The sequence below is a fragment of the Rhizophagus irregularis genome, chromosome 27 (genome assembly GCF_026210795.1).
Source record: "Rhizophagus irregularis chromosome 27, complete sequence".
NCBI classification, from domain to species: Eukaryota; Fungi; Glomeromycota; class Glomeromycetes; order Glomerales; family Glomeraceae; genus Rhizophagus; species Rhizophagus irregularis.
Genome location: NC_089455.1, coordinates 2,548,094 through 2,566,683, shown reverse-complemented (window position 1 = coordinate 2,566,683; position 18,590 = coordinate 2,548,094). Strand labels below are relative to the sequence as shown.

The following is an 18,590-nucleotide window of genomic DNA, read 5'->3' as shown; positions in this document are numbered from 1 at the left end:
ATTGCAGTTTGAAATTTTGAATAAATTATAAATGATAAAATTTAAATCAAGCAAGGATATAATAATTTGTAAATATTAGGATTTCATCTATCAGTATGTAGCAGATGCCAGCGACAATTATATATAAAATCAAAATTAAAACCCAAAAGTTGAAATATTTCAACTTGAAAAGATCAAAAGTTAAAATTAAAGTCAAAATAATTAAAATTACATCATAGTTATGTGATTTTATAAGGTTTAAAATTTGAACTATCTGCATTTGAACATACTCTCTTTTTGGAAATTTTTAAATAGTAAATTTGTTAATCATTTATAATTATATTATGATCAGCAAATTTACTATTTAATAATTTTCAAAAGAAAAGTGCGTTGCAACGCATCTGCGTAAAATTATTATTTCCTTTTTATAATTATAATTTGGAAATTGCTAATCGTCGCCTGGGTGATTATCGTCTGGGCGATCATCGTTTGGGTTTTTTCTCAAATATGTCACATAATGTACAATATATAGTAAATCGGCTGATGGCTAATTTTTACCTTTTGATTGGTTAAATTTAAAATTTTATTGTGAAGATATTTTTTATAAAATTTTTTGCAAACACATTTATTCAAAATAAATCTTATTTTAATGAAATTTTATTTTTATTTGCAAATATTAAAATTTAAGTCTCACATTTACGATTTTAAAGAAAAAAATCACCATATTTATTTTTAATGAAGCAATACAAATAAAAAAATAATAACATAAATAAAAAAGATAAATAAATTACAATGATCAAGGAGAAAGATGCTAATAAAAAAATGAAACAACAATAATGGAGTAATGGAAAGTAATAGAAGATAAAAAGAGTAATGAAAAGTGATAGGAAACAAAAAGGAGAAATAGGACATGATGAGAGATTAAAAGGAATGATGGAAGGTAAAAAGGAGTAATAGAAGCCAAAAAGAAGTAATGAAAAGATGAAGAGAAGTGATGGAAGATGAAAAGAAGTGATAAAGACGATAAGGAGTAATAAGAGATAAAAAGAAGTGATGGAAGACGAAGAAGAGTGATTAAAGGTAAAAATGGGTAATGAGAGATGAAAAGATGTGATAGGAAGATAAAGAGAAGCGATGGAAGATGAAGAGGAGTGATGGAAAATGATAAGGAATGATTAAAACCAAAAAAAAGTGATAGGAGACGAATATTAGTAATGGGAGATGGAAAGGAGTGATGAGAGACAAAAAGAAGTAATGGAAAGATGAAGAGAAGTAATAGGAGACGATAAGGAGTGATGAGAGGCAAAAGGAAATAATAGGAAGTAAACAGAAGAGAAAAGAGATAATAGAAAATGAAAAGTTGTAATAGAAAATAATGGGAGACGAAAAGATGGAATAATGAGAAGTAATACAAAAAATAAAAAAATGATCATAGTAGGAGGTTGGGTAATGATAGAAAACCAAGTAAAAAATAAAACCATAAAGTAAAAAAAATTGAAATTAGTAAGGAATGATAGAAATGAAATAAAAAAAAACAAAAAAAAAACATATCTTTATTAATTGTAAAACTGAAATATGAAACAGTAACAAAATAAAAATAATAAAAAAATAAAAGAACGAAACGTAAAGTGAAAAATAACTGAACCTTAATTGCAAAACTGGAAGGACTAAAGAATCTAAAAATAATGAAAAAGAATAGTAAGAAACAAAATGTAAGCAGAATGTAAGTTAGAAATAAAAATAAAAGAAAAGAAAAATACCTTGAGACTGAAAAAAACTGAGACTGAAAAAACTGAGGAAACGAACTTATACTAAAAATGAGATTCGATAAACAAATAAATAGATGTGATCATGTGGGCAATCTGGCCAATCAAAAATATTAATTCCGTCATGTAATCAAAGTTTCAGGTGACAATCGCCCAAATAACAGTTAGCAATTTCCTTATAATTTAATATAAAATTTTAAATATAAATAACTTCATCAATATTAATACTACAGATACAAAATATATATTATTAGAATCTTTTCAATGAGTTAAATCCAACTGCATAAATATCATAAAATCAAATTACTGGATGTAGAGTAAGGTTGCCTGCCTAAACCTCTCCAAAATTCTATGATTAGTTTCTCCAAAATTTTACTATAGTTTTATTATAGTTTCAGTAAATTTTCAGCAGTTTCAGTATTTATAATAAGTTTTGTTAGGTTTCGCTTTTCTCCAGAGTTTTGCCAACTTTTTAATAAGACTTTCACCATTTCGGCATTTTGCCAACTTGCTAAAACCCCCTAGTTAGGACCCCGGATATCTCCAAAACAGGTCATAAGTCACACTTTCGGCAGATTGGCCCATTTTTCAGGGGCTCAAAAAATCGTTTTTTGTAAATATCTCGGCATCCAGTGGTCCAATTTTGATGAACTTTTTTTTAAATTGTAGAGCTAAATGAGGGCTACAAAATAAAAAAAAGTTCATTAAAATTGAATTACTGGATGCTGAGATATTTACAAAAAACGATTTTTTGAGTTTCAGCAAAAAGGGGTGTTTTTGGCCAAAAGTCCATTATGACCTTTATATTAGATATCCGGGGTCCTCCCTAGTTTCTCTAGCAACCTTAATGTAGAGATTGTTAACTTTAAATTTTAATATTATTATTTATTACAAAAATTATAACTATTTAATACCAAATTTTAAATGTGAATATCTCTGTCAATATTGGAAATACATATTATTGGAATCCTCTTGATGAGCTGAATCCAACCATATAAAGATCATAAAAATTGAATTACTGGATACAGAGATTATTAACTTTGAATTTTAATATTATTGTTTACTATAAAATTATAACTATAATGTAATTTTGACCATTATGACTTTTGGAAGGGTCCAAGTCAAAATCATTTTGACCATTTTGACCATTTTGAAGATTGAAATTAACCAATTTCAGTTTTATGTATAGTGACAATTTGGTGCATGCTCTGAAAATAAAAAATGACTAGCAATTATATAAAAGGTTATAACTGGTAATTATGCAAAAGGTTATGATTAATAACTATGCAAAAGGTCATTTTGATCATTCCCATATAATCTAGTATCTGTAAAGGTATTTCTGAGAATCTGAACTTGAGGTATTCAAAATAATAAAAGGTTAAAATATCTGAAAATTAAAATATGAGTTAAGTAAGGTTTATTATAAATTAAAAAAATAATGATAAATAAATTTGCATTTTAATGAAAAACTCATAAATAAATAAATAAAAGATGTGGGTTGAGTAAAATTTATCAAAAGTTTAAAATACAGTAGTAACGTTTTCATAAGTGTATACATGGCTATGCACATGCACTTAGAGAGGATATGTACTTAAAGAACAACCAATAGAAAAATAAATCATGTTATACAATTAAAAAATTTTATTTATTTAATGTTATTTTCTGATTTAAACATTTTGCAAAAAATATATTTATTTAATGAAAATATGCATTAAGGTCAGTTTATCACATTAAATTTATTTGTCCACTTAGTTAATAGTACTGTCAAAAGTATAAGTTGTAAAAGGCTAAGAACTTTGCAATTTCAAGATTACTTGATGTAAAGCTAACTATATGTTTTTCTAATAGATTTCTATGTGAAAAGGTAAGAAAATTCTATTTGCATATGCTTTCATGGAACTCTTAATATTAAACAACAATACTAATTATACCATATACCTTCTTAACTTTTTTCTAGCAAGATATAAAGTATATAGAGATATGTAAAAGTTCAGCCAACATTTTTGCAAAAATCATATTCATAAAATAACGCAAAATAAAATATATATATGCTAAAAATTATGTATATATGAGAACTCATTTTTTTCTCATTATGGATCTTATATTTAAGAAAACAAAATATCTTCCATTATTAGTAATATTCGTCTTATCTGCTTTATTTGAAATAAGATTGAAAAAGGTATTTTCCTTGTAGTAATTGATAATAATTCAACCATTGAAAATCTGGAAGTCAAAATTAGAAAGGTCCAGCAAAATTTAAGTCAAAAAAACTTTGATTTATATATAAGAAAATTCAAATAAGCCAATTATGTTTTAGTCAATACTGTAAATACTACTGAAAAAATAAGGGGAATTAATAGAACTTCCCAATAAGTTTACTTATTATTTTTTTATAGAAGAAATAAAATGACTTAAAAAAATACTTTTTATCTTCAATATGATGGTGAAATAGAATCTATTCATATTATTGTATACCTTTAGAAAGTGTTGAAAAAAAATCCTGAGAATACTTGGTTTTAGCAAATTACTTCTGTTCATTTTCTGAAATAATTAGTATTTTTATTCACAACATGTATCAGTGATATATTCACATTTTTTATGTAGTAATAGTTGCTCTAGTAATATTTTTTATTTTATAAATAAAGTAATCAAATCAAATCACAGAATTTATTGAAGTAGATAAAAACAAAATAATAGAATAGGATATTAATATACTATAGATATCATGTATCACAGGTAAGTTCTGATTTTTTGTATTTATTTTTGCATATAATAAAAAATCTTTTTCTTAGCAAATTTCATTTACAGGCTGTAAGGAAAAATTACATGATATTCTTTTTATTTTGAATGTATATATACAATGTATTAGTTATACATATAGATTATGTCATCTGAACTTGAATTATTAAAACAGAATTTGAAGTTAAAAATATCAAGCTTGAGGTTAAGAATGCAGAGTTTAGGAAAAAGAATACTATAATTCTCAATCTTAAAAATAAACTTAGTGTTTGATGCTGAAATAGCTGAACTTAAGCTAAAGCTCCAAACGGGTCGGTTTGGTCCGGATTATAGACAGTTCAGATTAGAGCCAAAATCCGTAAGAACTGAACCGAAAAACCAGCAGTTCGGTTCAGTTTAATCCGATTTTTATAAAAATGCGAAAAATCGAATAGCTGGCCATCTAGTGATCGTATAACGTCAAGCCATATATCATTGGATTCGTCTCGATGAGACGCGTCGAATGGTGGTAAGACCATGTCTCTAGCATCGATAGATCACATGTTAACCTATGCTAAATGATTTATCAATAATTGGAATTAGCAAGCTATCTATCAGTGTTAAAGACATGATCTTAGCACCATTCAACGCGTCTCAGTGAAATGAATCCAATGAATATAAATTCGTACGTGTACGACCACTAGATGGCGAATAATATCAAGTTTCGCATTTTTTTAAAATTTTCGAGCATTAAAAATTAAAAATTCCGATACATGAATTTATTTGTTGTCTAATGGTCATACAAATATGAATTAGGACTCATTGGATTCGTCTCGATGAGACGAGTCGAATGGCAGTGAAATCATATCTCTAGCATTAATAGATTGTAAGTTAATTCATGCTAAATAATTTATAAAAAATTGGCATTAGCAAGCTATCTATCGATGCTAGAGACATGATCTTACCACCATTCGACGCGTCTCGTCATAAGGATCCAATGATATATGGCTCGACTTTGTATGATCACTAGATGGCCGGCTATTCGATTTTTTGCATTTTTATAAAAAATCGGATTAAACCGAACTTGAACCGCCAGTTTTTTGGTTCTAATACCCAAACTGAACCGAACCAAATTTTGAGCCAGTTTCAGATCGGTTTCCCAGTTTAGCCCGAACCATTCGGAGCTTTAACTTAAGCATAGGAATATTGAGTTTTTAAAAGCAAATAAGAAATATAATGAAAGACATGATGCTAAAATAAAGAAATTAAAGCAGAAAAATTTAGAGCTTAAGATTAAGCTTATGATGGTAGAAAAGAATTGTAGTAGTGAATAGACAACCATAAAATAATAAGGAAGCAATATTAGAAATATTACTAAAAATATTAGCATCTAATAATAATGTGAATATTAAATTATTAAAAGATAAGAAAATGGATTTTTTCTTAGATAAAATGGATAAGGAAAAGGTTAGTAATGAAATTAGGTAGAGGAATAGGAAAAAGAAATTATTGTATAAATCGTCTATTAAAAACTTAAGTATCTTAAAAGGACCCACCTCTTTTGTAAATAAAAAATTTCAATCATATATATAAAAAGAAAGAAATAGAAAATATTGTGCAGGATGTATTTGATTTTACTATAGATGGATCTGAAAAAAAAACATATAACTGAAATTTCACTTACGAGCCATAAAAAAAATAATTGCTAGAAAAAGATAGAGTCCTAGAGGGTTTTAATAAAATTATTAAGTTTAGATGTATTGTAAAATATAAACTGCTTATATGAGAATGCAATGTACTGAAGATAAAGGCTAATCAGATGAAAATTTTATACTGAAGAAATTTTATTATAGGATTGGATAATAGTATAAATAAAATTATGATCAAAGAAAAGGTAACATAAAAAAAACTAAAGGATTGATTTACGATTTTATTTTTGCATACAATTCTGACACCAAATGAAATACTTTATATCAATGCATCAATAGAACCAAAAAGGTTTATGAGTTTACTGAAAAAATAGGAAATTAATAAATCAAATATATTAAAATATATAGTGTGAAATGTAAATTCTACTGCAAAATTATCTGATAATCAGATTCAAACCATTATTAATTATTTTTTCAAAAATCCTAACAATGAATTATCTGATGATCAAGATGACTCTATTATTAATTCTAAAGAGAAGATTTCAGATAATTAGATTAATGCATCAAAGATAATTTTAGCTGAGGTAAGTGAATCAACTTTACCTATTCCTGTATTTTATAATTTTAATTTTTCAGACCTTATTAATATAAATAATGGCAATCCCAATTCAATCAATGATGCCTTTAATTCTAATAATTCTGAAAAAGAGATACCAGATGATTCAGACAATAATGATGGATATGATGGATATGGTTAATATACTAATGAATATGGTAAATGTAATAAAGGTTATTACTATTATGATGAAAAATATGAAAAGAAGGTTTTACCAATAATGAGTTCTATTATCTCTCTGGTAACTGCTTAAGAGAATTATTATTACTACTTTATTTACTTTGTTACTCATTTTTTTTTTTAAATTAAATGAGTGGCTTAGCTTTGCATATTTCATGTGTAGTAATATGTAATTAGTTTATGTAAATTATATTTGCAGTTAGTATTAGGCATGTGATTTAATTATGTCATTTATCAAGTGGACTGCAAAAGCTTTATTTTTAAATGAATCTATTAATAACCCTAACCAAGAACAATATTTTTGTGTTGCTATACTGATGAATTTTTCCTAAAGTTCTGGTATGTTCTATTTAGTATTACAATCTATCTATCTTCCATCTGTATCTATGACCGAATATCCCAATATTTTCAGATAATAGATAAAAATTTTGTAGACAGATCAAATAAAGACAGATGAAGGATATTTGTAACAAATCATTCAGATAATTCCTTTAAATATCTGTAAGATATCTTGAACTTAAATTGGACTAAATTCATAGTTCTGGCTAAAATTATGAATTTTTGTATAATATCATATAACACAAAAAATTAGCAAAAATTTTGTATAATATAACTTATTCAATAGCTAAACCTTTTATCTAAGATTATATAACTATTGCTATTGTAATTCTGGCTGGCACTACATAATTGGCCAGAATTATGTTTAATAATCAGATGATCTAGATAATCTGTTAAGGATATCCAGATGATGTAATTATCTGACTTTCAGATATTTTTTACCAAACTAATCTGACAGATTCAGATAACAGTTAACAGATTATTTGTGGATTGTAACTCTAGTTCTATTTCATTATGTAGTTCTGAATTACTAATAAAAAAAATACATCCTGATTTATATGCAGATCATAAGATAAGGTATTGTTAAAAAAAAATTAAAATCTATGATTTACATATTCTCAGATAAATGATATATTTTTATTATTCTACTGATATTAGTACATTCAAATTATGTGTATAGCTAATAATACATTAATCTATTTTGAATAGGAATTAGTATGATTTGTCATCTATAGATCTTGATTCATGATAAACAAATATTCTGATTTTTTATTACAATTGAAATAGGGGGTTGTAAATTCAAACAAAGATGTACTACATGCGATCTTCTATTTCGCAAAAGATCTTAAAAATAAACAGAAATTTTTGAGACATGGCATTATTCCATTAGTGTTATATTAAGTATTATAATTCTTCAGATTTTCTTTTAAGCACTATTATTACAATTCAGAGAGAGGGATTCAGGCTGTTATTATTATTTTAACTGAAAAAAAATATAATTGTAAAAATTGTAGTTATGATAATATACATAATAAAGTAATATATTTTTATTAATAAATCAGGTTAAATTCTCATTTTCACATGTAGTAGGTATACAGTATAAAATAAACTTTTTTTCCAGTGCATTTACATAAAAGAATTGCATATTAAAAAAAATTAATATTTAAAAAAAACTTGATTTACTAATAAACTTATAATAAAATTACTACACATTACTCTATCTGTATCATATCCAGTTTGACTAGAGCTCCAAAAATGACTCGCATAAACTCGCATTTTTGACTCACATAATTGTAAATTTTCGTTTAATTATATTCTAACTTAATAAAAAGTACTTTAAAATTAAGGTTTTTGACTCGTGACTCGACTCAACTTGACTCATTAGGAGCTCTAAGTTTGACATTATTCAACTCTTCAGAAAGCATGCTATTTTTAGTTTTATTTGCTGTTTTTTCATTTATTATATCAGCGATATTCATGGGAATTGTTGAGGACCCCGCTTACTTATAAGATAGGTCACCTCCAGGCCTAAGGTAAAAATCATATATAAAATTCTTTGCAGATCCTACTATAAAATGAAATTTTATATTACATTGTTATGATTTTTTTCCTTTTTAGCTAATTAACCAATAGAATTTAAGAAAAAAGTAAGGTAAAAACTATTAGTAAAGGGTCAATTTTCTACGATGACCTTTATTATAAGTAAGCGTGATCCTGGATCATTGTCATATGAAATTCTCAAACAAAAAATTGCCAAATTTAATGAAATTAATCCAGCTTTGAATAGTGATGTAAAGTAATATGAAATGACACAAATAACATTAGTGACATGACACATGACATTATGTCATTTCGGAGAGTAAATGATAAGCAATATTTGTCATTTGAAATTATATCATGTGATTTTTAATGCCGGCCAAAATTAATTAATATATTTATTATTTTCAGTTGATAATCATTTAGTATCATTTAAAATGTAAATTTATTTATTTAAAATTTATTATTGAATCATATCATATAAATTGAAGCTTCTAAAGAATCATTAAACAATTCAAGTAATTTGCATTTAGCTAATGGAACTGGTTGAGTATCATGCCCTCCTACTTCAAAATCATAAGGCTCAACTTCTCTGCTATCTAAATTATTTGAATCATTTTCTGTATTAACTATTTTAATCCAACTTTCAATTATTTTAGTCTATTGCTCAGGATTAAGAATATTATTATTGTCATATTTTTCAAAGGTATCATTAACATTACAATCATTAATAATAGAAGTTTCTTCTAATTTTTCAGTATCACTATCATTAAAAGCATTAAATGTAAATTCACTATCATCATTGTTTTCATCATCATCTTCTGATTCATATTATTGTATTGGTTCAGCAAGCAATTGTTTATATTGTCTTTCAGAAATTTCTATTTCTTTACGTTTTCTTTTGCATAATATATCACTTCACAATTGAGTCATAACCAAGACTTTTTTATGCTACAAAATATTAAATTGTATTAGTATTGATTTTGCACAATAAATCATTTGAGTAAATATATAAAATATACTTATATGTAGCCGATTTCGGTGTTTTGAATGCAAAAAACCCATATTTTACCAAAGGCACTCTACTGAAGTTGCATTAACGCAGATTCCCAGAAATCAATAATATTTTCTTCAAATTGATTATAAATTTCAGGATTAAAAGGGAATAACTCTCGCTGATATGATAAATAATCCCGAAAAATTCTTGTTGGCATTTCATTAAACCATGCTTGATAGTAATATATGAGCCACTGTTCAAAATGTGTATAAGAAATCTTTTTATTAGAAGAATTAAATTTTGAAATTCGATATTTTGGATGAAGAACAACTGAAAGAAACAATAAAGGCTGTTCCTATTGTGCCCAACGTGATTCCAATTTTCCTATCATGCAATTACCAAATTTTTTATCCTTGTGAGAGGAAAACATTTTAATTATCCAACCAAAATAATGTGTAATTTCATATAAACGAGAAACATCTCTTTGTAATTTGTTCAATGCACCACATATCGGTAACAATAAATTTTGTAGTTCAAATAATTGAGTCCAAACTTTGGATCATTAATAATTTCAATTATATCAGATGGGAGACACTTATTTTCATTATTTGTATTAGTTTTATAACATTGACGAGATATTCCAGTTTGAGAAGTACTGTACTTGGTGTTCCAATACGTTCAGATGAACATTTTGTAATTAAGGTCTGAAATAATAAAAAAAAAAATGGCCGATTAGGAACTAATCATCAGAAATCGGGTGATTTGCCGAAAATATATCTTTAAGGCTAATTCTGTTTTTAAAATGATACTGTGAAAACAGAAGTAATAACTATTTCAGCGTGTTTCATATGGAGTTATCAATGCTATTGTTTGTCCATAACATGAATTTTGTTCATTTCTTAATAATCCAGTGAAATATGGAGAAGAATGAAAATAGCTTACAACACGAACTGCATTTTTTGATACTTGTTTGAAGTGATTCCTTAAAAATATCACCTACAACCAAATTCATTTGATGAGCCATACAAGGTAAAAATACCTTATTTGGATATTCTATTCTTAATTGGCGTCTAAAAAAATAAAATAAAATTGTATTAATCTACAACCTTTAATTACAAAATCAAATAATATTTACCTTGCTACAGCATACTCTCCAGCAGAATCAGAAACATAGCAGTTAATTTTTATTTGTTTTAATTCAGCATTATTCATCAAGCTTTTAATCAACACTTTAACATCATCAGTTTTAGACCGTTGATCGCTAATGTCTTTAACCCCCAAATTAATGTTTTGCCAGATGAAGTAATAAATACGACTCCAAAAAGATGTTCTTGTTTCACGTTAGTCCAGCCATTAAAAGCTGCAGTAACACCAATTACATCAGCTTTTGCCTGCTCTACAATTGATTGGGTTAATTGTTTCGCAGATTTGGAGAGAATACGATTACTGATAGCATGACGTCCTGGAAGTTTCAATGCAGGTGCAATAAATCTAAAAACCTCTTGTGTCTCTTTATTTTTCAGAAAAGTAAATGATAAACCATTTGATACCATCATTAATAATATGAGATTTTCAAAATGATGATTATCTTTCTTAGACAATGGGCATGATACATATCTTGATAAAGTTGTTTGTTTAATAACAGAAGAGGTAGATGGTACAGTGTTGGTAAATTTAGCAGTTTCTACACTCTTTTCATTATCTAATATTGGTGTTCCTTTATTCTTTTTTTCATCTTCAGGAACTTTACGTGACAAAATTTCTTGCCTTTCACTCATGATATTCAGATGCAAAATTTTCACACTTTTTTAAATGATTACGACATAATATTGCTTTATTAGGTACATGACATTCAGGTTTAGAAGTGGCAAGAAGCAAAGTATGCTTTCTTATACATGAAAAAAAAATTCACGAAAATTGTGCTTTTCTTTGCCCATTTTAATTCCTACAAACTATTAACTAGTATATACTGAAATACGAAATATGCTTTAAAAAACTGAGAATGTGAAGTGTGAAAAAAGAGATCGATAAATCTTTAGATTCAACAAACAAATAATAAATTTGTGTCGCATATCTCCTAAATTTTTGACTCCTGAATCACATTATTAACATTATTAACAGAAGACTTCCCAAATTTAAATATACATTGCAAGCTATTTTTGGATATTATCAATATGCTTTTTGGAGTTATGATCAACAAATTAATTATGTGCACAATTGTCGCAATTGTTACTTAAAAATGACGTGTCATTTTGTCATTTATCATTTGCAAATGATTTTTTTTAAATGCCAGATATCATTTGAAGTCATTTGAAAATTAGCCAAATGACAATGTCATTTAACATCACTGCTGATTTTACAGATTCATTCCACATCTCATGTAACATACACATATTAAACAAGAAAGATAATACTTTATTATGATATTTCAATAAATCCAAGACTAATACATTTGATAGATGTTACGGTAAGTTATTCATAAATGTAACATGCAGTAAATAACCTAAATCTATTAGTATAAATAAAAAAATCCTAATAGTCGTAATTGATTATTGAAATTACATAATAACTATATAATAAAAGTACACATAATAACTAATTATAAAAAAAAAATACAAATATTCATGTTTCAATAAACAAAATTTTCTTCCGTATATTAACAATTTGGAACTGTCTTCATCTGTTAGAGTTGGAAGAAGAATTATCAGGTTTGGGGGTAAAGGTAACGTTACCAGAACCTGACGATGTATACGGATACCTCGATTTTTTTTCACTAGGAACAGGTTTGGAGGTAAAGATAACTGACGATGTTGCTTTTTTCGGTTTTTCACTAGACTTCGTCACAGAAGAAAGAGGAAGCTGAGTTCCGTATGCACCTCTCACAACTCCATTTGCTTTAGAATTGGATTTTGAATTTGTGGTATAGTTTGGGGTTGTCATAATTTTGTTTCTTTTCTTTGATTATTAAGAGTTATGGAGTTTAGGAACCTAATATTATGAGAAGAGTTAAAAATGCTGGTATTTATAGCCCTTGCCCCTATCTTTATTGTTAATCACATCTGGCGCTGTGACTCATAATCTTTTATAGATTATCTATAATTAATGTTACAGAGATTAGGGATTCCCGATTCATTAAAGCAAGTTCCTAATTCTAGTTTGAAATGAAATTCCTAATTCGACCTTATCTGCGGAGATTAAAAACGCCAAGTTTGAAATGAAAGTCCTAGTTCGACCCTTATCTCATCTCGCGAGTAAAAAAACGCAAAGTTTGAAATGAAATTCCTGTGCAGATTAAAATGGTATCTCATTGCGCAATAAAAAAAAACGCCTTGAAATTTTTTTATCACCAGTACGATACTGCGCCAAACATTAAGAATTCGGCACGTGAAGATGCTTGATGTACTGCGCAAAACTTTGTGAATAAGTTCACTGCGCCTATTATACGCGTGATGATTGTCAAAGATTTTCTCGGCAAAGATCAAAACGCCGATATATAACAAGAAAAGTAATATGTCCGCTTTTATTTTGGAACATCTATAGAGGCGGGAAAATCGATTAACATCATGTTGGTATGGTTCAAGAAGTTAGTCGAGCAATAAACAACTTACTTTATTATTACTGTGTGGAAAATAAGAGTTCGTTTGATTGTTAATATCAATGATGCATATAATGGTAAGTTAGATTGGTTTTATTAGTTTTATTTTACTTGCATGAGGCGGATAAAAGGATTCACTAACTAGGACATATATAATTTACAGGATCGATTTTGGAATACGCTTTTGGGGAAAATTACGTTAATATGATCGCATCATGAGAATCTGATCAACGGACTCTCCTTAATATAACAATAAAAGAATTTAACGCTGTCCATATGTAAAGATCATCAAGGGGTCCTTTTATAATAATTTTGAGAATATGCGAGAAAGTTTGAGAATAAAGTCCCTGGATCTTCGCTGGCAATCTTATTGCCCAATAATTTGCCGATCCAGATTTCCTAAATTACCTGTATTAACATGCGAGCAATAAAAAATTAGTATGTACAGTACATTGAATTGCCACGAGAAAAATATTTGACTACATTGCTCGGGTCACTTACGTTTTTTATTTGCAATACATTAAGCTAAAATAAATTGCATGATGCGGGACATTCTATGACTTTAGACTATTTATTATACACGATTATTTTTTTTGAATAATATTCATTTTTTTCCTAAAGTTTGCCAATACATGCTGTGTCATATGATAATCGTGAAGACTCTTCACGCTTCCAACCAATAGAAGCAGGATCTACTGGCTAATAATTCAATGACGTCTCACTGTGAATAACATATACTGCACATTATATACTTTTGCAGATAGAAAGCCAGCAAGAATTTTACTGAATATCTTCTGCGTATTTCAGGTGATCAGGTTTAGAATACCACAGTCTCTTTTGGATAAGCCACCCATGTGATTCAAAAAAAAAAGAAATAACCTATATGATAATTCAGTCTATGTGGATATGTGATTTTGCTTAATAATTCTCCTAGGCAGTTACCAGAGAGATAATAGGATTCATTACTAACTGAGGTATGGAATTATCAAAATATATATCATGGTTCTCATGGATTTCCATGAGTATTTTATCAAAATCATCATCAGCAGGCTTAGTGTTTTTTTCTCTAACTTTGCTAATCAAGCCATTTCTTTACACTGGAGCCTTTTATAAAATTTGTGATCATACTCATCATCGGAGTCAGAGTCATTAGATTTGAAATATACATCAGAATCAGATTTATTGGCATCAGAATCAGATTCATTAGTGTTGAAGTTATCTGAGTTAAAATCATGAGCTGAAGTAGTATCCATGGTCAAGAAGATTTCATTCACACAACTAGCAATCATTTTTGAATTGACTTCATCATGAATTAGTCAAAGCATTTACCAAGTACTTGCTAAATACTTTAGGGATATTTAGTTCAAGTGCTTTTTAAATAAATTCTAATATACCTTATATTTGATAAACACTAACTGATAAATATAATGTATTTGTATAGCAATAAAATATAGTATATTTTAATAAAATACTTGTAATATACTTAATTTTAAGTATTAATTAATGATTTTTAAAATTACATTTTAATCATTTATTTTTATTATATGAATTACATTAATTACATTAACTATTATGCTACAATAATATTACTATGCTATATTAATTACATTCTTTGGATAATAGTAAGTGCATGATATATATGATGATGATATATTCAGGTGATTTGTAAAAAAAATTTTGTATATTAAAAAGATCTTGATTATGGTTTATTTATAAAAACAAGGCTATTTTTAATAAAGTTTAGGGAAAAAATTTTTTTTATTTGCAAAAAAAAAGAAAAAAAACCGGTTAGTCTTAAAAAGACTGCAGTTTTTAAAAAAACTGATGGTCTTATTATATGTAATACAGAACTGAAAAACCGCAGTTCTACACTAAGACAGACCGGTCTGTTTTTTTATGGTGTAGAACCATAAGATCACGGTTTTTTAGGATCAATGACCATCTTTACTAGTAACTGAAATTATAACAATCAACTAGCATTAAAAAAATATAGTGCCAGTGAAAATTGATAATTCTGGTCAATGATAATGATTATCTCTAGTAATTTAAAGTAAAAAACTAAAATTTAATAATTTATAAATAATTAAAATAGTAAAAATATATTAAATTAGTTAAATTTTAATTAAATTTATATATAATTGCTACAAATCTATATATATAAATAAATATTTTACTGATAAATTATAATTAATTAATTATTATTAATAGAATGGATAGCTAATGAATATTATATATATAATAAATTATTTATTTATTATTTCTTAAATGGTTTTGTAGGCAAATTTGCCTGCAATTTATTAAAAAAAAAACATCTGTCATATAAAACTTTTTCAATAAAAGCCAGATTATCATAAAATTTTACAGCAATATTGTACTACAATACAGTCAACTCTCTTTATAGTCACACATTTGGAACAGTCCATATTTGGTGATTATAAAGAGATGTGACTATATAAAAAATTTCTTATATTAGTATATCATAATTCCGGCCAAAAATTAACATAATTTTGGCCAAAATTATACTTAAAACTTTATTGTATCATAACTCCGCCAATATTAATCATAGAGAGATGATCTTACCGCCATTCGATTAGTCTTGATGAGACGGTTCTAATGGTATAAAATATATCGAAATCCAATCACTAGATTAATTTCTAAAATTAAAAAAATATTAATGGTTTTTGAGTAATAACTCTGCCAATATTGATCCTAAAGAGACGATCTTACTACCATTCGATTCGTCTTGATGCGACGAATCTAATGGTATAAAATACATCGAAATCCAATCACTAGATCAATTTCCGAAATTAAAAAATATTAAATGGTTTTTAAGTAGTAACTCCGTTAATATTGATCACAGAGAGATGTGCTTACCACCATTCGATTCGTCTTGATAAGGCGATTCCAACGAGCTATTAATCGTCTTTTTACAATCACTAAGTACCGAGAAATTTAGCAAAATGTTAAATGGTGCAGTAAACGTAAATCAAGAAATATAATAATGCCGATGCTTAACATTTTGTCGAATAATTCATCAGCCAGTGATCATAAAAGGATAAAACTACCACCATTCGATTCGTCTCAGTGAGACGATTCTAACAAGCTATGGTACATCTTTGTACGATTATTAGATGCCAAGTTATTTAATATATTCTTTATATAACTGTGATTATAAACGGTTTTTTTAAATATAAGATTTTTGAGGATAGGTGTGATAGTGATTATAGATAGATTGTGACTATATAGGATAGATTTTAATAATAAAGTGTTTTGAACATTCAACTGGTGTGATTATATAGTAGAATGTAACTATAATGGGAGTGACTATAGAGGGAGTTGACTGTATTTTAGCTATCAAATGTATGGTTAAAAAATTGGCTGATCATTTAAAATTAAACCAGTATTTGACCTGTAAAAATGCTTATCAAACCTCAGAATTTTGGAATTTTAAAGTCCAAAGATTTTTCATTTTTTTTTCATTATTTTCATTATTTTTTGTTTAATTTTTTTTATTTTCACTATGGATACTAATGAATGATAAATAGGATTTGTTTATTGTTGATTTTTTTCAGAATATTTATAATATTACTGATGAACAAGACAATAATAGCGATAGTAATAATAATGTTGAAGAAATTCAAAATGAAGAGAATGTTGGTGGTAAAGATGGTAATAGAGGTAGAGGTCAGGATAGAGGTCAGGGTAGAGCAAGAAATAGCAGTAGTGAAAAGGATAATAGAGAATAAGCTGCACAACTTCCACCACCACCTTTTTTTGACAATTTTTAACATACTAAACCTTTACATAAATTTACCATAAATTTACCTAATAACTTTCTTTTACTATCACCTTACTTAACTTTTTTTCTCTTTTTTTTCTCTTAAACAAATAAAAATAATTGTTAAAAATACAAATAAATATGCTTATATGAAGGATGCAGGAGAAGGACGTAAATGGAAAGAATTAACAATAAAAGAGTTTAGAATTTGGTTGGCAATTCTAATATATGCAGACGTTTTTAAATTGCCTAGTATTCAAGATGATTAAAATAGAGATAATAAGTTTCCTAAACATAAAATTACAACTTTTATGTTTCTAGTTTGTTTTGAACAGATATTTGTTATTATGTATATTAATATTTTTATTAAATTAATTAAAACTTAATTTAAACTATTGTTAATATATTTAGATTAAACATTTTATGCATATTTCAGATTGCACTGTTCAGCTTCCATTTTGGTATTCTAAAATAGATCCTTTAGCAACTCATATCTAAACAATTTTCAAATCAATCTGTGTGCCATTATTAGATATTTCAGTTGATGGGATAATAGTTAGATTTTAGAAAAAAATACTTATATTGTAAGAATTAAAAATAAACCCACCCCAGAAGGCTACAAAATTCTCTCTCTCTGTGTATGCTAGTTATACATATTCTTTTATTTTTACTTCCAGAATTCAAAACCAGCCTGAAGTTCAACAAGTACCAGATTTAAGTAAAATGGGTAATGAAGTGTATCATCTTGTTTCTTAATTGCCAACAGAAAATAAATCATTCAATATTTATATGGACAATTATTTTTCTAGTATTAAGCTTTTTAAATATTTGTGTAAAAAAAAAATTGAAACATGTAAAACTGTTCGCAAAAATAGTGCTAATTTTTCACATATTTTTAAAATAAACAGAAAACTGGACTGGGATACACTTTCTGGGGTAGTTGTTGATAATGTGTTGGCCATTTTGTGGATAGATAATAGCCTAGTTACTATGCTTTCAACTATTCACCAAATTGATAATGGAAATAAAAATTGAATTGAGAGAATTTAATGTAGACCATATAAAACAAGTACTAATACAGTTAAGGTTCAAGTAGTTTTTGGGACTGCAAGCAAAAAATCTTTACCCATTCTTGTTATAATTGATGATTACAATAACTTTATGGATGGAGTGGATATTGCTGACCAATTATGAGGATATTATGGTACTCAATTACCAATACGAAAAACGTGAATGCCGTTATTTTTCTGGTTATTAGATACTGCTTTAATTAACTCATACTTAATATTAAAAAAATTGATAAAAATGTTAATTAAAAGGATTTTAGAATACAATTATTATGGAATTTAAGGGTGCAGTATGTCGCGTGATAATTTCATAGTAATTGATGTGCAAAATTTACGTTACATAGTCACACAATTTTCTGTAAAATTCAAA

At 27.0% G+C, this 18,590-nt stretch overlaps 3 protein-coding genes across 3 annotated transcripts; all 3 read right to left on the bottom strand.

Annotated features, from left to right (window-relative positions):
• Nucleotides 1-9,224: 9,224 nt before the first annotated feature.
• On the bottom strand, nucleotides 9,225-11,558 carry OCT59_018437 (uncharacterized protein; the record flags this gene model as incomplete). Its single annotated transcript, XM_066148770.1, has 6 exons — nucleotides 9,225-9,412; nucleotides 9,506-9,604; nucleotides 10,442-10,484; nucleotides 10,820-10,850; nucleotides 10,916-10,996; nucleotides 11,056-11,558. The coding sequence occupies 6 exons, from the start codon at nucleotides 11,556-11,558 to the stop codon at nucleotides 9,255-9,257; spliced, it is 915 nt and encodes a 304-aa protein (XP_066004664.1). The 3' UTR covers nucleotides 9,225-9,254.
• Nucleotides 11,559-12,167: 609 nt separating this feature from the next.
• OCT59_018436 (uncharacterized protein) lies at nucleotides 12,168-12,776 on the bottom strand. The gene has a single exon (XM_025314839.2). It carries the CDS (start codon nucleotides 12,718-12,720, stop codon nucleotides 12,457-12,459), a length of 264 nt encoding a protein of 87 aa, XP_025184370.1. The 5' UTR covers nucleotides 12,721-12,776; the 3' UTR covers nucleotides 12,168-12,456.
• A 1,678-nt stretch (nucleotides 12,777-14,454) lies between these two features.
• Nucleotides 14,455-14,664, bottom strand: OCT59_018435 (uncharacterized protein; the record flags this gene model as incomplete). The annotated part of the gene is made up of 1 exon (XM_025314840.2): nucleotides 14,455-14,664. The coding sequence occupies one exon, from the start codon at nucleotides 14,662-14,664 to the stop codon at nucleotides 14,455-14,457; it is 210 nt and encodes a 69-aa protein (XP_025184371.1).
• Nucleotides 14,665-18,590: the final 3,926 nt, after the last annotated feature.

Bases quoted from the DNA above. Each gene is read 5' to 3' on its own strand.
- OCT59_018436 (XM_025314839.2), bottom strand. From the start codon at position 12,720: ATGACAACCCCAAACTATACCACAAATTCAAAATCCAATTCTAAAGCA.